Here is a 24,740-nt window from a genome sequence, read left to right on the forward strand (position 1 = left end):
TATCATTAATTTTAAAAGAAATAATTTTTTTCTATATTTTTCCACTAGAATATAAAAAGGCAATACGGTGCTACATTTGCTTCATACGCTGAACTCGGGAAACTCACAAGCATGGATGTGGAGGGTAATAACCATTTATCATACTTTCAATATTTAAGAAGGACTTGTGATTCATAAGATAATATACTGTTATCATGGTAAGATATAAATTCATCTCTATAATTAAATGAATTATATTTACCAGGTCAAATAGTCGGATTAGACGTCCATATTTTTCACAAGAGTGTCCTCTATAAGCAATTTTGTTGAATTCTACCATAGATTATAACAATCTTTTCAAAATAATAGAAAACAGAACATTTTGTAATCAAGTATTGCAGATTACAAATTCATATTTTCTTAAAATCTAGAAATGTATTTGAACTGCAATTTAATTAGCTAAATGCCATGCAATAGCAGGTCTAAAAATAAAATTGGATAAATTTTCCGCTATTGACAAAATCCCAGAAGCAGCTTCAGGAACTTACAGGGTTTTAAGTTGTAGGATGTTAAGGTATGCAACATTAGTTTAGGTTATATTAAATACTTAGAAGCAATTATTATGAACATTCAAATATAGTTTAAAATGCATAATTGTGAGGATATAAATTATTCCAATATATTTTTCTTATTGTTATTCATTAGAATTACAGCAGTTCAACCAAACTTGCTTCTAAAATCCTTAAAACAGATGCTTTGGACAATTAAAATGCAAAGATCCCACATTTCTCTATTCCCTTCAAAGGACTGAAATGAGAAGGGCTGGGTGAAAAGACAAGACATTCCTCAATTAAAAAAAAACCCAGCACCGAGTTAGATCCTTTCATTTATCTGCATCATTTAAAAAGCAATTCTAAAATAACTGGTCATTCCTACAGAAAGCCAAACTTATAAGTCAATATTCCCTAAGAATCATGAGGGTTGCTATCAAATGGTTACTATCAAATCTTTGATCAACTCCTTTTGCAGAGAATGGAACTTTTGTATTTCAGGTCATAAAAGACCCATAATTACCATCATTCTTAACCAGCTGTTTAGGAAAAACTGGAAAGAACTGTCTCCACCCTACTGGCATTGTCTTGTTATTCTTGAGCCATGGAAAGAAGAGTTGAGAAACTGGCTGTGTGTAGGAAGAAGGTGTAGGAAAGAAGGGTGGAGTATCATGGAGATGTGTTAATTCTTACAGATTAAAGGATCAGAAATATTGTAACTTAGGACCTATGTAGTAACAGAAATAAGAAAGCACACTTCAACCTTTTAATATATGAAGACACTTTTTTTTCCTAAAGCAGAAATTCATATTCTGCCCCACAAAGCCAGGAGGTCAGACTAAATTTATGAAGAATGTGTCACTTAGCCAGAACACAGATTTTCTTTCCCAAAGGCCTACTTTCTTGGGCATGGGCCCTCCCACCAAACAGATGCTTGTAAATCTTCAACCAGTACCTTTCACATTCCCATTACCGTATTTTTCCGTGTACAAGATGCTATTTTTTCCTGCAAACACCATGTTCAAAAATCAGGTGTGTCTTGTACAAGTGCAGCATCTTATACACAAAAAAATAATGGTAGCCTCCGCAGCCCAGGGCATGCCTGTGTGGGTTCTTTACATGCTGCTGCCATGCTGCCTGGTGCAGATGTCAAGCCCCTGTGGGCTTGCCACTAACAGGAGGGGGGAGGGGGCAAGATTATCGGATGGCGGCGTCCAGAGGCAGCAGATGGGACCAGCAGCATGGATGGCAGTGACAGCCCTTTCCCTCCCTATTACCTGTATGCTGGACGGGGACCCTGTGGAACTCAGCTGCAAGGCCGTCCTGCTCAATAATAGTGGTTGGCCGAACTTCCGGATTTGCCGGCTCAGCTGTTCGGCACTCCGCTGAACAGTTGATAGGCACAGAGAAATGGCGGGAAGTTTAAAACCTGCCTTCACTTTCCTTGCCTTGCTGTCATGCCGCTGCTCACGCTGGTTTGTTTACCAGGGTCAGAAGGCTGCTGCTGTGAACTGACTATGCATGCTCATTGCGCCGGATGCTGGTTAGGTGGTTGGGGGGTGGGGCCAACTGGGAGGCGTCTACTTAGAGCGCTGCATCCCCTTAGAAATGCAGACAGATATTCCAAGGGTTTCCGCATGACACCCGAACATGTGGGTACATGTGCACAAAAAACACTTCTATTATTAATACTGCCAAAACAAAGTGTTTTGTTGAGCAATGAGTTTTAAAGGACATTTTGGTGTCTAAGACCCAATGGATCCTGAGCCTTTGGCTATGACAAACTTCTATGCTAACAAAGATAACTCACTACCTTATCATCTCACTACAATGAAATCCTGCCTCTTAGTCTTTGTTCTAAATCAAATTCAGTGGGCTCTGAAATTTCTTGTAATTAGATTGTTCTAAGAAAAATAAAATGCCAGCATGTTCATTCAGCAAAGAATATTGTAGAACCATGCTGATCGTCTCTCAGTTATATGAATATAATTACAGATAGAAGTATGAAAATAAATTTTAAAGAAAAACAGTGTCAAGTTTCTTCTTTGCTTTAAATTTATAGTATTCTTACCTTATATTGAGAAAACAATTAGCTCTGTTACCAACAGCAAAATAATCAGCTGTAGTCACAATGTCAATTCCATGTGGAAAAGTTCCCTGTGAAAGTTAGGACACAAAAATAGAAATCACACATAATTCCAAATTTTTACTTTGAAAAGTTGCTAGCACATTATTAGAATAACTTTCCTCTGGGGGAAAAAATATATATTCTGCTTTATAAATTCAACCACAAAATGAAACTGTTGATGGTAGTTATTGCGACTTACTAATTTCCAAAAAATACTGGTTGATAAAAGACAAGTATTAAAAGTGCTAAGACAAAATTCTGAAGCATATTCAGTATTCTTCAACTGCTTGGATACGAATAAAAGAGCAACCAAAATAACAGTTGTAAAATAGGAGAATGAACATAGGTGTAGGTATAGTCTAGCTCAGTTTTCAATAATTCAGTAAGTCACAATAAATTAGAAAGGCTACAGATACATTTTAATGAATATGTAAAAGCTAAACTTAAGCAGAATATAGGATGACTCTGTGTCAAACTCCCCCTATCCCCGCTTCTCCTACATTTTTCTGAGCTCATTTTGAGCAAAAAAATAAATTGATATTCATATTTGTGTTTACCTGAACACATACAGCCTACTACACTTCCAGACCAGATAAAGTGAATAGTTGCATTCAGTGAAAACAACTTTCCTTAAAATCTCATAACAAGACCAGGGAAAGGATGGGGTAAAAGCAGCAGTAAAATGTATGGATGCAGAGAGAAAGGACTGGCTAGACACCCTTATTTTTTTTTATTTAAAAAGTTTTACAATACATTTTAACTTTAATCCCCCCCTCCCCCACCCCTATCCAACCCTCCCTATCCCTCCCCCCCACTCCCCCCCCCGACTTCCCAGAGCTAAATACAGGGCATAAAATCAAAAAACAAACATAGACACCCTTATGTTATCAACAATAAACTATAAATTCTATCTCTCTCTAGCTCATATAAAATGAATACAAACAATATTAACATTACAAATAAAGTAGAGGAAAAAAAAGAGGAAAACAGAAAAAAAGCTTTGCTCAAAATAAATTTTCTTAATCCCAGTCCTTATTCATATTAATTTCAAAAAAAAAAAAAGAAAAAAAAAACAAAAAAAATTTCACCTGCTATTTACATTCTCCCACCTTTCTCTAATTTCCAAACAATTTCTCAGTTACACGCCAAAAGCGCCTATCTCTGTTAGTCTCAATAATCTCCAACCAAACTAAACTACGATCAAAAATAGTTCTTGCATGTATCACACCAAATGTCTCACAGTTCCAAATCATCCTTAAATTCAAATAAAAGTTCAAATACAAAGAATATATATAAAAAAAAGATTTAGGCAATCTCTAAGACAACTTGTTATTAATTAGGAGCTTACATACCCATTCTTAGTTCAACACATACTTTAAATCCATTACCCTAATATACTTTTCTAGCAAGCAATCTTAAATTGTGTAAAATATTAACAAAAAGAAAAAAAAACCTTCTTTCTCCTCTATAATAATTTTACTCCATTGACATTCTAATCTAAAAATTAATCAGCAATCTTAACGCCCCAAAACTTTTGGAGCACCTCTGTCATGACCCCCAAAACTTCTTTAGACCGCTCCTCTCTCACATCTTCACTGTAAGCACGCTTTGGAGATTCCATAACTTTCTGCTGATCTTGCTCTTGCTCTCGTCTCGCTCTTCTTAGGGCGGCACGCATCCTCTTCTGGCCTCCTGCAGCAACCGATGAAACTGACTTGATCCCCTCCAACACCATTGTCCTCTGTCTGTCTATCTGTAACATCTTGAGGCTTTCCCCCACCGTACCCTTTTGCAGCTTCCAAAAATGATAGGGGGGTTGCTTTTAACACATTACTATAAAAATCACGTGCCTGAGCCACAGTAACCAAACGATATCTTTTACCTTCATACGTCGCCACCAATCCAACTGGAATCTCCCATCTAAACTTAATATCACGTATCTTAAGTTCCTGTACCAAAAATGCAAAATCTTTCCTTCTCCTTAGGATCTTCGGAGGGATCTCTTTTAAAACCAAAACTTCTTGCTCATCCACTACCAAATTAGTATCATAAGCAGCTTGAATAACTTCATCTCTCGTTACTTTCTTTGTAAAATAGACCACCACATCTCTGGGTAACTTCTTCTGTCTTGCAATCCATGAATTTACACGAAAAACTTTGTCCATATTTCCCTTAATTTCAGATGTTGACTGGCCCAGTACCCCTTCCAGAGCCTCAGAAATCAGCTGCTTTAAATCTTCTTTACCATTCTCCTTTAAACCCCTAATGCTAATAGCATACTGCATCTGATTATACTGAACAAGGCTCAATTCTTCGTCCATTTTATCCCTTATATTTTCATTTTCTAATACCTTTGCTTCTAATATAGAGTTCTTTTGACTGAGATCCTCCACTTTTATATCCAGCTGTAGCACACATTCAGCTACGGATTCAACCTTAGACAAAATGTCCCGCCTCATTGCTCTCAGCTTCTCTTCTATCTTCTTCTCCAATTTCTCCATTTTCTCCTCCATTTTCTCCTCCAGCTTTTTCAACTTTTCATCCATCATATCAGACATCAATTGTACATGCTTTCCAAGAGCGTCTTGTAAATCCTTAAGCGTCAATGCCGGGGGAGATGCAGGAGGAAACAAAGCTTGCAATGAGGTCTCTTGCACCAGGGAAGACCCCACATTCCGAAGAGCTTTAGAAGTTTTAGCCGCCATCTTCCCCCACTTTCACTTATTACTCACTTTCACTTTGAAGCTATAAAATCCATTGAGCTAGAGAGTAAAAAAAAAGAGTCCACTTCACCTTGACCTCCTGTACCGCTCTGCCTGCTTCTTGATAATCAAAAGTATTTCCATTTGGCAGGGGTGGTTGCTAACGCCTGGCTCTGCTCCAATAATCCCAGAGCAGAGGCGCTGCGCAGCTCGGAGCAACCCAGGCTTCGGGGGGGCTCATCCTTCAGCCGCCCAAGCTCTCAGCTCAGGCGGCCCCAGAGAGCTCAACCCCTACCTGGGGCCTCACCCCCTCCTCTTCTCCCGAGGAGGGGGCTTCAATAAGACACCCTTATTGATTATACTTAGAATATAGGAATACTTGAGAACAATTGTGAACTTTTTATAAATCTCTGCAGTCCATGAAGAGCACTGTCTAAAAAGATATTGCTGATACTTAGATGGTCTTCCAAAGTAGATATTCTGTATGATCAGTTTATTTATTACAATGCTTACAAACTGTTCCAATTAAAGTAATCTGAGTCGCATATAATTCTTCACCTCTATAAATTCATATTAAAAGCAAAATTATACAGATCAATATAAATATTAACCATAAGACACATGAATATAGAAAAAATGTATAGAATATAGAAAAAATGTACATAAAAGCTAGAACTATTCAGGAAGGTAAATCAGTACATCCTTCATGAAGAAAAATATACTTTTAGGTACACATTTTAAGAACACCACGGCCAAGAAATAAAATTACAGTTTTTTAGTATGAAACAAACATAGAAAGAAAATATGTTCTATCAAACAAACTATTCTACCAAACAAACTATCCAGGTGTTAACTTGGTAAACAAAGAATGCCAATATCAGCACTAAGAGAAAATGTTTTCCCAAACCAAGAACCACTGAGATGGCATACTTAATTTTATATGCTTCTCCTTCTTACAAATTATACATTGCCTCTAGAATACAGGTAGTCCTCGACTTATTTTGAGCCCAAAATTTCTGTTGTTGAGGGAGTTTTGCCCATTTTACGACCTTTCTTGACATAGTTGTTAAGTGAATCACTGCATCTGTTAAGTTAGTCACATGGTTGTTAAGTGAATCTGGCTTCCCCACTGACTGCTTGTCAGAAGGGGATCACATGAGCCTGGGAATCTGAAACCGGCATAAATATGAACCAGTCGTCAAGCATCTGAAGTTTGATCACATCATCATAGGGTTGCTGCAAAGGTTGTAACTGTGAAAAATGGTCAAAAGTCACTTTTTTCAGTGCTGTTGTAACTTTGAACAGTCAGTAAACAAACTGTTGTAAGTCGAGGACTACCTGTGTTTGGAACCACATTCCTTACGTTAACTCTGATATCTCATTAATCTCCATATGACCAAAAGTTGCTTTCAGTTTTATTGATAAATACATTTGCTATAAATAACTGTGTTGATAGAATTTGTATTATTATATAATAGTTATTACATATATGGTGCATGCGATAATTGCAGTATCATTTTTAAATGGTCCAAGTATAAAACGTATTTATGACGACTGTGTCTCAAATAAATCCTTCAGAGCAAAACAGACCTTTTGGGTTTTGAAACGTTGCAAAACAGCACCCACTCCCTTCGATTGTGAATTACTGCCGTGTCGTTTTTGACTCACAGTCAGTCAGCATACGTAAATATTTAGGATAGAAACTAATTTAGATTTTGCTGTATCTGGTAATGAAATGGAAAAAGACCAAACCAGCCAAAATTGTAGAACGAGGGATGTGCATAGCGTTCCATGCACAGAGTATGAATCTGTATGGATCAGACTCTGCTGAGACCAAATCACAGACTGCATGTTTATGTACGGCGTTGGAGCATGCATTTTAGTTTTTGAGGAAAAGGAAGACAGGTACGTGGCAGTGGAGAGGTAGGGCTTGTGGAAGGGCTATTGCAGGCAGGAAAGCAGCAGCAGCAGGTAAAGAAAAGACATGAAAGGCTGGGTGGACATAGCAAACATGCTACACTTGAACTCAAGACTAACAATGGCTAAGGGGAGATTAAAGAGGAAAGAACATATTAGGAAGTAGATGAGAAGAAGGGAGAGAGGAACAAGACATACCAGCCTTTCCATAATTTGCCCTCATAACTCTCCAGATTTGTCTTGGTCAAGTATCAGATGAACCTAAATGATTTTGGTTTGGATTCTGACCTGTCCAATGTTCTGGTTGTTTTTCCGAGCCACAAGGTGTTAGTCTTGATACAGAACAAAGGATTTTTTTGTTTCACGCTGCACATAATTATAAATGAGATAGACCAGAGCTTTTTTAACCAGTGGTACGGGTACCACCTGTGGTACATTGGCACCTGGCAGGTAGTACGTGACCATCCTAGAAAAGTAGCCGGGGAGGGGAATGAGCTGAACCGGTGGCAGCACCACACAAGCCTGAGTGAGAGACGGCTGGAGCTGCAGGGCTGTCAGGGCTCAGTGGAAGCGCCAGGATCAATGCCAGGATCGAGCTGGAACTTGGCGCTGATCCTGGAGCTTTTGAACCCAGAAGAAGCGCCGATGAGCTGGAATGTTGCAGCATCTCCAGGGCCTTGTGATTTACATTCAGATGCTTGGCAACTGATTCATATTTATGATGGTCACACTGTCCCAGGGTCATGTGAAGTGACCAAAACCTGCTGCAACCACCCAGCAGAGGGGGGGGATAAAAACCAAACATCCCCCCACGCACACACATACCCCAGCCCCGCTGCCAATCCTCAACAGAAATGCTCACAACAATGAAAAACCTTGGGCAGGAGGAAGAGCGCCGCCAGGCGGGGAAACAGGGGTCTTGCTCGGCTGTGGCTTAGGGGGCACTTTTTTCAGTGCTATTGTAACTTCGAACAGTCACTAAGTGAACTGTTGTAAGTCGAGGACTACCTGTACTTCACATTTTCTTTTGGTCATTAAGTTTTTTACACCTTGCTAGGCGATTGGTGGTACTCGGATGTTGCCATATCCTAAAAGTGGTACAATGGGTGAAAAGGTTGAAAACCCTGAGATAGACTATGTAATCATAATATTTTATGCTCAAATCCAGCCACTCTTTATTTGTACTCCACCTTTACAAATAACTCAAGGTGGCAAACATACCCAAACACCCTCCTTCTCCCATTTTCCCCAGAACCTTGTGAGATGAGTTCGGCTGAGAAAGAATGACTGGCCCAAAGTTACCTATTCAGCCTTCATGCCTACGGTCGGACTCGAACTCACAGTCTCCTGCTTTCTAACCTGGTGCCTTAACCAAAAATGTCTTCCTTTTGCCTAAAGTTTTAAAAGCCAAAGTAAGGCTATCCCCCCTCGATATTTTAACAGATTTCTCCTTGATATTTTAATGGATGAATTAATTCCTTTTGTAAGACTCCTCGCAGAAGAAATAGAAACCATATGTTGCTCCGTTTAATTAAAACTGGAGGAAATCTATATCCAACCAAAACATACATCAACTGAAGCATGATCACGTATGTGCCCTAGAGTCATAAATATGGATGTTCATATAGATAAGGTATCCTGATAGTAATAATATTTTATCATTTGGGTATAAAATTATGACTTGCCCTTGGATTTTCCCACGATCATTACTGGACCTCCAATAAATTTCAAAATAAAATGTTCCTTCAATTATTGTATCAAGTTACCCAGATCTATTCCAAGACATCTCATTTATCCTTAGGATATCAATTTGTAATCTTTTCATCTCCTTGGCAGAGTTCACAAGCTCTTCTATTTTGCATAAAATGTTAATGTTTTAGTGTGCAATCTTCACCACTGATCTGGAGATTCTTCAAAACCTTTTATGGTTTTTTTTCTCAGCGTCTCAAGTATCTGCACCAATATATATGTAAGAAATACTTCTGCTAAGGAAAGTCACTTCAATTTGGAAACATGAATAAAAATGCAAGTATACAATGGGGGATACCTGTCTTGGTAATAAATAACTAAAGTTCAAAAGTTCTCAAGCAACAACTAGGCTTCATACGGCACCAAAAATAAGTAGCAGGTAAGCCTCTATGGAGGGGATAGTCCACAGAATGATCATTGTGTAAAAGCCTTATTAGAAGACCATGAAGAAGTGCCTTAGGTAATGATATCACAGTCCTGGAAGAAAATAAATAAATAATCACTCTTTTTAGGCAGAGGTTTGTGTCTGAGTTTGCTGCTTAGCTTCTGGATGGTTCCCAGGAGCCAAGCAGCAAGCTTGGAGGACAGACCTCTGCCTAAATCTACAACCCGAGCTACAAATATTCTTTACAGTCTCTAAATAATCATTCTTTCAGATATCCCATTGAGGGCTTTATAGACTGTGAACTGCACTTTGAACCGGATCTGGAAACAGACCAGCTGGTCTGCCAATGCAGATAGCAAACTACTGTTACGATATGACTATTCTATTATCCTGATTTGAATTACCTGAAATGTATACATTTTTCAAAGGACATGTCCATGTATTTAAATTATCTGAATGACAATTGTCCACAGTGCAGTTCCCTAGATGCTACTAACAGCATGTTTGGTAAGGAATCTTATTATACAGCTAGGTAAAAGCACCTTTAACAACTGACTACCCACTACCCACTAAAGTTGCATTTGATAATTTGAAATGGACTTTTCTGATTAAAATCCTGAAGGACAATGGATTTTGGATTTTTTTAAATTAACAAATAACATCTGTATACACTTCAAAAAAGGCACAAATTATAGCTAATGGTGAACTAATAAAACCTTGTAATATACAGAAAGGGACATGGCAAGGATGTCCACTGTTACTATTCATTCTAACCCTTGAAGTTTTAAATAGAGATGTAAGATACAACAAAAGAATTGCTGGAATGAAAGTTAAAAACTCTTTAAGATTAAGTGCATTTGCAGATGGTTTGGTTTTAATTTTGAGAAATCCTATGGAAAGGAATAGAGAGATGTTAATGATGTTGATGGAAAAGTTAAAAAAATGGTGTATTAGCTATTTTTATAATTACTGTAAGTGTCAAAAAGATGTTAAGAGAAATATGAAGATGGAAGATCAAATAGAAATTACTGCAAACACTGGTTTTTAGATTGAGAAAAAGTAAAATACCAAGATTAATATGATTTAATCAAAATAATTATGCTTAATTTGAGGAGGGGGCTGGACTAGAAGGTCCCTTCCAACTCTGTTATTCTTTGAAATTATGTTAAGGTACGGTATGGAACAAAATTGTTAAGATGGAAAAGTAACCATTATCACCTGTTGGCGAGAATTTCAATGGTAAAAATGAAAGCAGAGTCAGTTTGGTCTAGTAGTCAAGGCATCAGGCTAGAAAAGCAGGGGACCTTAGTCTACTCCTGCCTTAACCATGAAAGCAAGTCTGGCAACCTTGGGGAACAAAAGTCACTCTCCTCAGGCCAAATTCATCTCACACAGTGTGTGTGCATATAAATATATTACTTAGAATTATCTTTACTTCAAACAATACTTGTTTTTACAAATGATAGATTTTTAAGCAATGGCAAAGGGATATATCCAGATTTATGCAGAAAAGAGAAAAACCAAGAGTTAAATATAAAATTCCTCAGGATTCAAAAGACTTTTTCCTGCCAAAGCTGTTTTTTGAAGGGGAATCTAGGAAGGGCCAAGGATGTGAATGCAATTCTCAGTAAGGAGCAATCAGAAGGGTCGGGTCTCTTGCCATCTTTTCCCTTCAGTTGTTCTTTTTTCTTAAACATGCCTGGGTTTTAATTATACTTTTTGAAGCTTTATTATCTCTTGATTTACAATTAGTTGACTTCTGACCTATTTTATAATCTCTTGCAGGACTTTTACATTTTTTGTTCACTTATTTCCCTATTTACTATTAAATTCCAAGACATTTTCATTTTAGCTGTAAGATTTGAGGTGAAAATATATTTTCTGGCAGTGAAATGTCATCCAATTGTACTTACATTTTACACGGAATTATATTGCAAATTCTGCTCTTTCTAGCTCTTTAAAAAACGCTCTTGATATTTAACTTTCAATGCTAAAATTCCCCTTACTTTAATCATTTTTTGATTCTAAAGAAAAATCTTTATCAACCTTGTTTGTAGATGCTGATTACAACTTATCTGCTTCTCTTGTCCTTGGAAAGAAAGAACGGTGTGTCTCTAAAAGATGAAATTTTCTGGGAAGCATTTGAAAAAGGAATCCTCTCCAACTTACTGGTTTTATTTGAAAATATAAACAAAAAATTTGATGGGTCAACAATGGTTGTGCAAACTCAACTCGATACCCCAAAGCAGGAAATAACAGTTGGACTTGATTTCCAATTTGATGAATTGGAATCTGATCTATTGCTTTTGAAAAATATAGATCTGCAGCAAAGATTGAAAGGAATATAAATACAAGCAATTCTGAGATAATGGAATTAATGAAGGATGGACCCTACTTTCTTGGCAAGAGAAATACTGTGTTTTTAAGGAGAGTTTTTCAACAATGGATGCTGCAGAGAAATTTACAAGAGAGACTTAAGAACTTTGGAAATGAGATGTAATTTTTCGGAAAGTTCCCAATTAAAAATATAAGGAAAAGTTTCATTATTAGGAGCCAAACGAGGGTGGACCCTGGACAGATCAGAGATAATGACTGTGGTGATTTGTGGTAAATAAGAAACTATTGTAGACTTTCTTTGAGTAAATTACAATAACAGACTGTTAACAGAGGGCCTGAAATTTTAAATTTGCTGTTGTTTAAACTATTCACTATTTTTTATTTCATATATGTAATGTACGACAGGTGAATTGGGTTGCAAATAGATGTAGAAGCTTACAAATTTTGAACCTGTTTGGCCAGGGGGGAAGCTATTATTGTTGCAATAGATTTGTCAATGTTCCAGTAGGGTGAATAGTATGTGTTTTGTTTTGATCTGATTTTTGTCCTTTTTAATTAACATTTTTTAAAAAATGATCTTGCTGGTTTTGTCTCTTTTTTTCATTTGGGTTAATCTTTTGAATAATTTTTTTTAAAATTAAGAAAAATGATAAAATGAGGAAGAATTGTGGTTATATTACACAGATGGGAAGAGGCTATTGCCGGATAATCTAGACTTATGTGCTTTTCAAATCCATCCACTTGGACACTTTCTATTCCAGAATGCTGAATCAGATGGACCTACGGTCTGATCCAGGAGGTCTTATGCTTTTATGCTCTTATGATTACTTTGTACTTTAGTTTGAAATAGGATAATCATATAAATTTATAGCAATCCTCTTAAGGATTTGGACACAGACTCTAATAAATTGAAATTACATCAACTATGTCAACACTGCAGGTTGAGAAGTTAAAAACACCACCCACTTGAAAAAAGATGAAGTCAGTATAGGGTGTTTACTCATACCATTACTTGATAATGAGACAGGTAATTTTGCCATTATAAAAACTGTTGGAATGACAACATACAAAACTGAACATCCTACACGTTTGCCACACTACTATTTGGGACACACCACAGCCTATAATCTACTCCCTCTTGGATTTACAACTCCCCTTTACTTTCTTTGAAAAAACTATCTAACTTTTTGTGGTTATTGAGGTTCAAGACATATGTCCTACATATGTGCTGAGTATCAACATTTGAGCAAGATAAGAGGGTAGGTACCAGGATCACAAGCTGGCATTCCAAGCAAAGGTTGGTAATTTATAAAAGGCAATCTGGCTAGGGAAAAAGTCCTTACGTTCAAACCATCAGACAGATCTCCAAACAACAGCCAAATAACTAGAACTAAATATTCAGAAAATTGTATTGATAAAAAAAGAACTAAGCTAAACTGCACTTTTAAGTATCTCTTTCTCTAGCACTATCATACTCACCAGATGAACCAGACTATTTTGCCATCTCAGTGAGAAATAGTCAATGGAGGGTGTGGTAACAGCCACCTCAGGGTGCAGAGACATCTAAAGGAGTGGCTTGGATTTCAGAACAGGTAGGAGTCAGGACTAACATTAAATACAAAAGTTGGCAAATCCCTAAGGCAGCAAAGATTGAATATACCAAGCATGAACATGTACTGGGTATCAAAAACAAAAAGAAAACTAAATGTGGCTACAAGCAACCCAGATTTCTAAACTCATCACCATGGAAACTTCAGTGAGGATGCAATTGAAGTCCCCGTCCTCCTTGGTTTTTTTAAAGGAAGATGGTAAAGTACAAAGATTCTAACATCAACTCTGTAACATAGAATGCTTTTTGAGTCATGTCAAATAAAAATGGTAGTTTCAATCCAGTGCTTCATTCTGAAGGTTACTAATCAGCTGAAGCTACCCAGAAAAATATATATTAAAGGACTATAGAAAATATCATGCACCCTCTTGGGAAGGGGTTATTTCACCTATGTTGTGTCTGTATCTTTTTTATTTTTTTTTCTTTTGGTGTATTTTCACACTGAATATTAATTATGAGAGTTTGTCTAAATTATGTTAAACTACAGGTTGAAGCATTTATAGTTTCAATTATAAACTGTTGCTTCAGGATAGCATAATCAAAGACTAAGCCCAAGTTAGGCAGGAAAGAGCTTAAACTTTTTTTTTACTGCTGTAGATAAAACATAATAATTCTTTCAATATGTCATCTTCATTGCAAATAAAGGCTTTGTTAGCTCTTTTTTGCACTGATAAGAAAAAGGAAGGAATATATTTTTTTTGCAGTTTATAAGACTTGTGATTCTGATCCAGAGGCAGAGCCGACAATATTTAAAATGGAAGAAGTGTGATATTATATTACACGGAATATACATTGTATATTCTGTTTTGTTTAAATAATGTTTTAGCTTTATGGTGCGAAGGGAAACATATTTAATTATTTATTTATAATATTTGTAGACTGGCAAATTAAGACACTGTGCAGTGAACAACAAATAAGTATAAAACAGAAAACAGCAATTTAAAAGGAATCGATCTTCCCTTTGAGGGAAGAATTTGGTTGTATTTTTAATTAGAATAACTCTAGGCAATTCACTACGTACGCTGAAAGAGTAAAACTATATTAAATGAATGATTCATCAAGGAACAGGTGCCCAAAATAAAGTGGCAGTGCATTTAAACCAGCATAATACATAATGTAATGGGGCACTCCAATAAAGGATTTATTCAACAAACTGCATTTTTAGGATTTATAATATAATCAGATGCTAATGGAACAAAACTAGACTCTTCTTTAATCTAATCATCTATAAAAATTCCATATGTAACTCTAGAAGATTAAAATCTATACATATGTTTTATATACAAATTCAATGAATGAACACTACTTTGTTTTTATTCCTTTCTGAAAATTTGTAAAAGATTCAATTGTGGATGCATTCTAAACCAAAAGGGTTTATTTTGTTTTCTTCCAGAATCCAGAGAGGTGCAAAATTCTAACTCAACAGATTAGATAAAGAATAGTTAAACAAGATCCCCTGGGATTTATTTTCAAACAGATGATAAAGAATACAACAAATTTCTTCTATTTCTACTTTTTTTTTGAAACAGTCCTAGCCTTATTATTGTTCCCTCTTCCCAATTATCCTACAAGGGTAGTCTTCTGCTTAACATTACACAAACTATATTACTATGAATATCGGTAAATCAATGGCAACTTGTCATCCAGCAATGTAATGGAGTATCTCAGTTAAATTCTACTTAATAATTTATGTTCTTCACTGATAAAAAGGGACATTTTCTTCAAGGAAGGATAACAATAATTTCTCTTAACTATAAGTTGAATGACTTCAGACTGGTTGCTCTGACAACTGTAGTATATTCACCCATGTTGTATGGCTGTAGTAGTATTATTATCCTTCTCATCCTCTCTACTACCCCCTCTTATCGGTATCATTATTATGATTATTATTATTTTGTTGCTTTGCATGTACACTTTGCATGTGTGTCTAATCACACTCAGCCAAATAAAGTATTCTATTCAAAGCAGAATCTATAGACCAGCAGAATGCTAAGGAAAGGTAAGATATGAAGATTTCCTAAAGAACAGCGCTTTTAACATTCATATAGCATAAGAGTCCAATTCTATTAATTGGAGCTTCGAACCCGAGTCCTATGGAAGTTGAGTTGGAACTAAATGGATCAAATGCCCAAGTGGCTGCCATTATAGACATTTAGAACTCTCTAAGGAGGAGAAAGTCAGGAATTGCTTCAGTAATCATCAAAAGGCTCTTACATTTCCCTGCAGCCAAAAAGACCAACAAGATAAACTCAGAGAAGCAGAGATAATTTAGAAATTAATTAAGATTTTAACTCTGATATTCTAGAGGTTAAAAAGAAGGAAGAAAGAAATATGGATTTAGAGGGTTTCTACATTAAGGAAGCCTGTGGTTTGATGGTAAGATTTCTAAGTAAGGAATCAGCAAACTATATGATATCAAAATTTAGCAATGCAGAAATAAAGTGTAATGCAGAATATCATCAATAAATTGCTTGGAAGCAGACTTAGGAACTTAGGAATCTAGGAACTATGAAATGGCAATAAAAATTAAAATTTATGATTTTACAGTTTGATCCAGACAAGTAACATTTAAAATTCCTGAATTATTGTCAACGCTGTTATCTGTTTAGGATTATTTTAAGCCCACAGTATTTTTGATAAACAGCTAAGTATATTATCAATATAGGTGTTATATATTTAAAAGAATCCTGAATAGACTTAGAATATCCATATTCACAAATCAATGGCTTAAAGGTTTCAAAGACTAAAAAGTATGTTTTGCATGATTTTAAAATTTAATTTAATTTAATAATTTAATTTAATAATTTAATTTGTATACCGCCCTTCTCCCGAAGGACTCAGGGCGGTGAACAGGGTAATACATAATAAAAACCAGGATACAAAAATTAAAAAGTAATTAAACTACAATGCCCGTAATAAATTAATACATATTAAAAGTTAAAACCGATTATAAAACCCAGCCCCAACCCATCAGACCAGGCCAGCTTGTTCAAAAAGAAAGGTTTTGAGATTGCGCCGAAAGGAGCGAAGGTCGGGGGCCGTTCGGAGCTCAACCGGCAAGCGGTTCCAAAGGTCTGGCGCACCCACAGAGAACGCTCTCCCCCTGGGGGCCACCAATCGGCATTCCTTGATCGGAGGCACCCTGAGGAGGCCCTCTCTGTGGGAGCGCACTGGACGGAGGGAAGTTGACGCCGGCCGCAGGTGTTGCCGTAGGTAATCCGGACCCATGCCATGTAGGGCTTTGTAAGTCATCACTAACACCTTGAAATGAGATTAATGCAATAATATTTGTTTCCTTTCATGTTTTATTGGACACATTTGAGAATGTTTAAAAATAATTGACTATCAACCTCATTATAAAATGCTGAAGGGACTTTTACTCCCACAAAATGGATTTTCCCATTGTATCTGTATGATATTACCATGATCAATACAGTTTAACCATGGATATAATTTTTAACAAAATATTATCAATGTGGGATTTATAATTATATAAAGAACTATGGATTTATCAGCCATGGGGCTCAACTAAAACGACTATTCTTCAAGTTTGCAAAGATTACATGTTCACAGAATTACAATTTTGACTTAAAACTGTGTGTTGCTTCTGTCTAAATTGGATCTCGATTGATAAAATGAAAAGGCTAAATAATATTATTCTGTGCGATCCTGAAATGACATGTTTAAAATTTGAGCTAAGTGATTTATATAAATAAGGAGTTTCTTATCATTTGATAAATGTTTTTAGGAGGGAGGAGGGGAGTACATTAAAGCAACAGAACATTAAAAATAAGGAATTTAGGAAAAAGAATTTGACAAAAAGAACCTGTTAAGGATGACATATATTTAAGACATATTAAACTATGCTGTATGTAGAAAGACATGGATGCATGGATAGTTTGGAATAGCTTAATTTCAATACAAAATATTAAGATATAGTGGCAATTTCCTTTTTTAAAAAAGTATGCATCTTCTTATGTCCTGCTGAATACTTCTAAAACATTTTACAGATTAATAGCTTTTTATTAATTTATATTTCAATTACTTTTTGAGTGCAACCTTTAATGTACCACACAAGACTCATTGCGCTTGTCAGTGAATGGCTGGCTGTTTTCTTCTGCTTAAAAACATGGTGCTTCTGGTTGCCAAAGTACCAAGAGATAACATTTTCAGAACAGGTACAATAAATACAATTTTATAGATAGATGTTATTGTATAATTGCAAGATACATGTTGATTCTTTTTATACTTTCCAGAATGCTTCAAATATATACAGTATGTATATGTGTGTGTAGATAGATAGATAGATAGATAGACAGACAGACAGACAGACAGACAGACAGACACACACACACACACACACACACACACACACAAAAGTACCTTAAACTCAGAGGAAAATAGTACCATACTTGAAAGTTCTGTAAACACCTTTCCTGTTGGTTCTATTTTTTTTTAGAAAAAATAAAAATGACTTCAAATAAAATAGAAAGAATCTGAAACTTAGGACCACCTCCTACTTCTTGTTTTTACACCAGGAATACAAGAGGAGGTGGATGTGCTTGTTTATGCTGGGTGCAAACTACAAAGCAAATTTGGCCAAAGGCATGATTTTGTTAAAAAAAATAATAATAAAATAAATCTCTACAGCAAACAGGGCTTATGTATCTCTTTTCTCATCAACTAAAAAAATGCCTCATTATAAGACACCCCTCCACACACACAGTCACCCGTATATCATTCTTAATAGAACAGATAGGATTGTTGGACAAAGAGAATAAGAAACTGTATTTGGACATGCTGATTTCTGGAAAGCTCCAATCCAATACAGATCCAATACAGAAAAATATTCTGAAATCATAATTTCTGAAACATCATAATAACATTTTTAAGACTGGAAGGTATTTTAGATTTTGAAATCATTTATCCAGATTCACCAAACCTCTTATTCACTGCTAGAAGTGACAAAACACCTACACTTAATTTTATGCTCTAGTGGATTTACAAGAAATTAAATGAAAGGGTTTGTGGTTTTTTTCCCCCCTAAGTAACCTTACCTGTCTACCAACATTCTCCTGGAAGGCAGCCTAAGAACAGAGAGAGCAAACATAAAAAAATGAGTCAGTTTTGCTTGCAGATAAACACCAGATCATGAATTCAAAACAAACACGCTGCAATATAAATGACCCATGGGCTTTATTTTAAAATGAAAAGTCAACTTTGTTAGCTGAATATGTCCTTAGGCAGTTGTTATGTGCTAATGCTCTTTTAAATTTATATGCTATGTGAGAACAGTTTAGGAATGGGTGTTTATTAAAATCAGGCACACCCAGAACAGTGGCCTTCATTGCTGATACAATGCTTCCCGTAGAAATGAAAAGACAATGCCCTTAGAATACAGCTACTGAGAGAGAGAGAGACTTTCCAGGCTACTTCCGTAAAGTTATAAATGAGCTGTGTGCTATAAATTTAGCATTTTCATATATCTAAACTCTTCCGCCTCCTCCTTTTATAAATTATATGAGATGACAGATAGCATTATCTTGCTTGGAGTTATAAATAACTCCATGTATAGACTTCATAAATACGTTTTTGAAATGCAAAATATTCAGATTTAAACTTTGGATCAATTATTATTTTTGTATTTTTTATATAAAACTCAAGTATTATATTTCAATACTGCATGAGACATCTAATATACGGTAAGTAAATTTCAGTAATTAGCAGGAACTGCTTCCAGATAAGCTTCTTTTTCTACCATTAGAATGTATTGCAAAGATGACAACTCAGCCTATTTCTAAAGTTACACATAATTCCCACAGACATCAAAAGAGAACCTAGTACATAACTTAGAGCAGTTTAGTTTTTTTAAAAATTTCACAGTACAGATTGTCCATCTATTCAAATTAACAAGTTTTAAATTATGTAAATTATACTCATCAATCTGTTTTTTCTCTGAAACCAATAATTTGAAGAAAAATGAATTCAGTGAAGATATAAAACCATATGCAGACTAAATTTCAATGAAACTATGATTTTGTTGGAAGAGTGAGAGAAACAACTAGTTAATTAATTCTTTTTTTGAGATGTTGAGTCATATTACATTTGTCTAAGCTTGAATTGTTGCTAAATATCCAAAATGCAATTGGCTACTTATTTCTGCCTTTATCTTTTGTTATGTCATGGGAAACACAATTTTCATTCTAATAAACTGAATTTATAGCAATCTTTTAAATCACTAATTCCTGATTTAACTCACAATCAGTATTGTAGATTTTTATAAGAAATATTTAATTTGTATTTAACATTTATATTAAATAGTTAAACATGTATTGGAATGTGATCATATGACATCTACAGAGTGACATTTGTTTCAGATTATACAAATAATTACTATGAAATTGCTTCAGATTATGAAAAAATTGAGGAAAAAGGATATAAAAGAGGATACAAACATAATTCATATCTCAATGTTTCACAATAAATATTATTATTCAAGTGGACATAAATATAACATTATAATATAATTTATTTCTTAAACAGATTTATATGAAAAGTAAAGTGCTAACTGATAATAGGAAAATGCTATATGAAGCTTTTTTTTAAGCCAAGAAAGAATTGACATAGAAGATGAGAAAAATAGAAGGATTTCTAATGCCCATGAACAATGAAGTGACCACAACAGAAACTGGTCAATTGACTAAAATTATACAAAAAAGGCAGGTGTGAAATAACCAAGACCGATAAACTGTCTAGCTTCACAGATTTTTAGAGTTTACATTTGATAATATAATGTACAAAAGAAATGTGTTTGTGTTAATAAAACACAAAAAAAGATGATTAGGGGACTGGAGACTAAAACATATAAGGAATGGCTGATGGAATTGGGTATGTCTAGTTTAATGAAGAGAAGGACAAGGGGGGAGATAATAGCAGTGTTCCAATATCTCAGGGGCTGCCACAAAGAGGAGGAACTCAAGCTATTCTCCAAAGCACCTGAAAGTAGGACAAGAAGCAACCGAGGGAAACTAGTCAAGGAGAGAAGCAACCTAGAACTAAGGAGAAACTTCCTGACAGTTAGAACAATCAACCAGTTGGAACAACCTGCCTCCAGAAGCGGTGAATGCTCCAACACTGGAAGTTTTTAAGAAGAGACTGGACAGCCATTTGTCCGAAAAGGTATAGGGTTTTCTGCCTGAGCAGGGGGTTGGACTAGATGATCTCCAAGGTCCCTTCCAACTTTATTATTATTATTAATAATATGAAGGTAAGGAGCAGAAGATCTGACAGTAGTATTTATAGAAGACCTGGTCCTTTTCTTTAACGGTTGGTTCCAGATCCAGGATTGAATTGAACCTGTTGATTTTTTCAGAAAGCAGAGCAAAGCCTGAAGAAAGGGAAATTCCTCCCAGCAGAACATGTGAGAGAAAAGAAATGAAATTTTTCTTCACCCTGCCTTCTCACCCTATCCTATCCAGTCAAGTTTGTTGATAACGGTTACTACAATCTGTGGATCTTTATGTTTGCTGTAGTCCCACCAACAGATTGAAAATAAACAAGATACTTGCAAAAACTTTTAAAGATCCTTTTCTATATATATTAAAAACTTGAACTGAAATCAAAAGCACCCAGTGGTTATTATTTGACATAATAAAGATCACTCTGTTCTTTCAGTCTTAGCTGTTCCTTTATACAATTGGCATATTGACTTGTTATAAAAACAATCAAACAAAGACAATACACTTTGCACATGAAGAATTTGACATGAGATACAATTTTCTGTTTTTATGTAAACCTAGGAAGTAAAACATTTGAAATAGCTACTGAATAACATAATGTACTGCTGAGAAAAATCATCTCAATACATTACTGTTGTTCCATAGATTATAATTAAACTTACCGAGGCTGCTCTTCTGCAGTTAACATCACGGTCAAATATAGCAGCTATAATCAGGGCACTGAAAAGAGAAACGAAAAGGAAAAAAAAAATGACATAATTTGTCTTTTGAAGAATAAAAGAGAAGAGCTATCATTTTTGTTTAAGGACTATACTAGCTGCATTCACTATTGGCTAAAATTGGTAAATTTCAAACTCTGTATTTGGTTTATAGTATGCTGAGCTTGTTGATCAAAAGGTTGGCAGTTTGGCGGGTCAAATCCCGAGTGCCGTGTAACAGAGTGAGCGCCTGTTACTCGTCCCAGCTCCTGCCAACCTAGCAGTTCGAAAGCACGTAAAAAAAATGCAAGTAGAAAAATAGGGACCACTACGGTGGGAAGGTAACAGCGTTCCGTGGGCCTTTGGTGTCTAGTCATGCCGGCCACATGACCATGGAGGCGTCCTCGGACAAGCGCTGGCTCTTTGGCTTTGAAACGGAGATGAGCACCAGCCCCTAGAGTCAAAAACGACTAGCACGCATGTGCGGGGGAACCTTTACCTTTACTATGCTATAGTTATACTGTAGCAAAGCATTTAAATTGTTTTTTCAAGATTATACCAACATATGCATATTATTTCCTTGATTTGCATTTTTTTTAAAAAATATATGATCTTATGATGATCTTAATTTATAAGACAGGATACCCTATCTCTCAATGCTGATCATTCAATGGTGGCTAATTGCAACACAGGTTTAAAAGGGAGAACTTTAAGGATTGTAAGAGGAAACTATGTCAGTCTTTAGCAAAAATCAGGCATCTGGTAGCACCTTTACTGACTAACACATTTTATTACAGCTTTTGTGAGCTATAGCTGAACAACTCTAGTGCATTATAAAAAGGAAAGAAGATCTGTAAGAGAGTTGATTTGTACGTGAGTGTTTAGTCCTTCAAGTTGTATATTAGAAAAGGAGCTTATCAGACTTCTAATGTGAGGAGAAAGGTTTAAAGGTTTCCTCTGTCTAGTCGTGACTGACTCAAGGGGGCGGTGCTTAAAGCTGATTCCCAGATGAGAATTGTCTAAGATGTTTCCATCATCATGTGGCCAGCATGGAAATACAGAAAGCTGTAACCTTCCTGCCAAAATGGCACTTCTCTATCTGCTCACTTTCGAACTGCTAGGTTTGCAGACGCTGGGGCAAGTAACGGGAGCTCACCCCGTCAGGCAGCACTCAGATCTCAAACCTGGACTCTTGGCTTTCCAGATGACAAACTCCAGTATCTTAACCACTGAGAAATTGCACCGCCCAAAGTAGGATAGGTTTTTGCTTTCCTTACAGCAAAGCCAGTATGAAAATATGAATTGCAGCAGTGAATGCTGTGGATTGGTCTATAGAAGTCCCTGTGATCCACTGAACATATATTCCCATTTAACACTACAGAATCTAGGATATTCCTATTATTTAATTTTACTACAATCTACCAGGATTCTTCCACATAAATGAGAACAGAATTCCTTTTATCAGCAGCAAAAATATTTGTAATTAACTTACTTTATTCCACACTAATTCTATGGTGCAGATGTAATATACTGTAACTGATTTCTAGCAAACAATGTAAATTTATGTATTTAAAATATATTAAATATTTTATTACAATACTACATATTTATCACTGTTTCAGAGACAAATATATAGAAATATAATTAAAGACAAGATCAGCAATAAATGTGTCATGGGAATAAAAATCAAAACACTAATACAGTATTTTAATGTATCTGTACTCTTATGACTCTGGAGATAAAACTGAAAAAATGATTTTAAGAATTTCAAATGTTGTTGTATTATAAGTTATTAGGAACTATAAGGGACTAGTACCAAGATTCTGGTTTAGAGATTAGTAACCATGTGGATTTTTGAAAGCTTAATAATTGGAATAATTTATCCAGAGAGACAATGCCTTTGGAGTTTCTAAAGATGATCTGGCAAAAAAGAGTATCCACAAACTCTGCTCCTAACTGTCTCCATACCACACACGTATATACCTAGAACTAGGTTATTCAAACTATGGCTGTTATTCTCACACAATTAGCAGTGGCCTTGATGCTCTGGAACTCTTTGCTCTCAGAGCCGAGTGTGGCCCACACATTACTTGCCTTCTGCAAGGAAGGGAAAACAAACCAATTCCAAAGGTGATACAACTGATTCAAGTTAAAACACTGTAAATTAGCCTGATTTTAAAGTCCCCAAATGGCTTAGGTCTTAATTAATCCAGGAGACTATAGTTCCCAATTTGAAGACAGCATCTCCAGAAAAGGCTTGCTGAAGATGCCTCTGTATTTGAAACACAGGAAAAATTCTTCATCTGCATCACTCCATGATTATACCATGTACTATTTGGGCAGCTGTACGTACTCACTAGAAACTCCTTAAAAACACATCTTTGTCATTAGATGTTAAACTGTTCGTTACATTTAATATCAATATGAGTTTCATTTTCTGTATTCTGTACTTTATTTTTGTTAGCTTTTCTGTACTTTATTTTTGTTAGCTTGGACAATGACAAATCTTAAATCATATCAAAACTCAGCAGTAAACTTTCTGACACATTTAAAATGAAACTATTTCAATTGGTAAATCATACTGGCTTACTATTAGCCATAAATTACCACAACTCTTCTCATCAGCTTCTTTAATTACCATGAAAACCTAACAAATATAAATATATTCCTCTGTGTTTTATTTAGCATATTGAAAAATGAGAATCTGAATAGGTCCAATAGAATAAAGAACAAACTCTAACTACTGTTACTTTCTTTGGAGTCTTCCTTTCAGAACAAACCAGATTCTCTGATTCACAAATAATAAATGGAGTGTCTCCATATAAGCAAGGATGGACAACCCTGAAACTGATTAGGTTTGTGGACTGTTGTTATGCAGGTAGTTCTAGACTTAAAACCATTTGTTTAGTGACCATTCAAAGTTACAATGGCACTGAAAAAAATGACTTATGACCATTTTTCATACTTACGACCTTTGCAACAACATCCCCATGGTCATGTGATCAAAATTTGAATGCTTGGCAACTGATTCATATTTGTGATGGTTGCAATATCCCAGAGTTACCTTTTGCCCAAGCAAAGTCAATGGGGAAGCTAGATTTGCTTAACAACTGTGTGCAGTGATTTCACAACTGTGGCAAGATAGGTCATAAAATGGGGCAAAACTCACTTAACAAATGTCTTGCTTAGCAACAGAAATTTTGAGCTCAATTGTGGCTGTACGTTGAGGACGACCTGTACACATGAACATGAACACACATATATTTATATACATTCACATACACTATAGCAAGGGTAGGCAACCTTGGCTCTTTTATGATTTGTGGACTTCAACTCCCAGAATTCCATGAGTCATAAAAGAGCCAAGGTTGCCTACCCCTGCACTATGGTATCCTTGCTGGGCTCTCTAAAGTGCAGCGGGAGCCTCAATCTCCTCCTCCTACTAAA

The 24,740-nt window shown here is 35.7% G+C and overlaps 1 protein-coding gene across 2 annotated transcripts in view; it reads right to left on the bottom strand.

Moving 5' to 3' along the window:
- Positions 1–24,740, bottom strand: part of TBCD (tubulin folding cofactor D) — a 164,767-nt gene that overhangs the window by 52,213 nt on the left and 87,814 nt on the right. For both annotated transcript variants that reach the window (XM_083354407.1, XM_083354406.1), the window contains exons 16-18: positions 21,258–21,315; positions 18,415–18,444; positions 2,602–2,687 (exon numbers count right to left, since the gene is read on the bottom strand). In XM_083354407.1, the coding sequence (XP_083210533.1) occupies positions 2,602–2,687; positions 18,415–18,444; positions 21,258–21,315 (174 nt within the window). The remainder of the gene's footprint in view (positions 1–2,601; positions 2,688–18,414; positions 18,445–21,257; positions 21,316–24,740) is intronic.

Source organism: Vipera ursinii, assembly GCF_947247035.1.
Source record: "Vipera ursinii genome assembly, chromosome: 2".
In the NCBI taxonomy this organism is placed as follows: Eukaryota; Metazoa; Chordata; class Lepidosauria; order Squamata; family Viperidae; genus Vipera; species Vipera ursinii.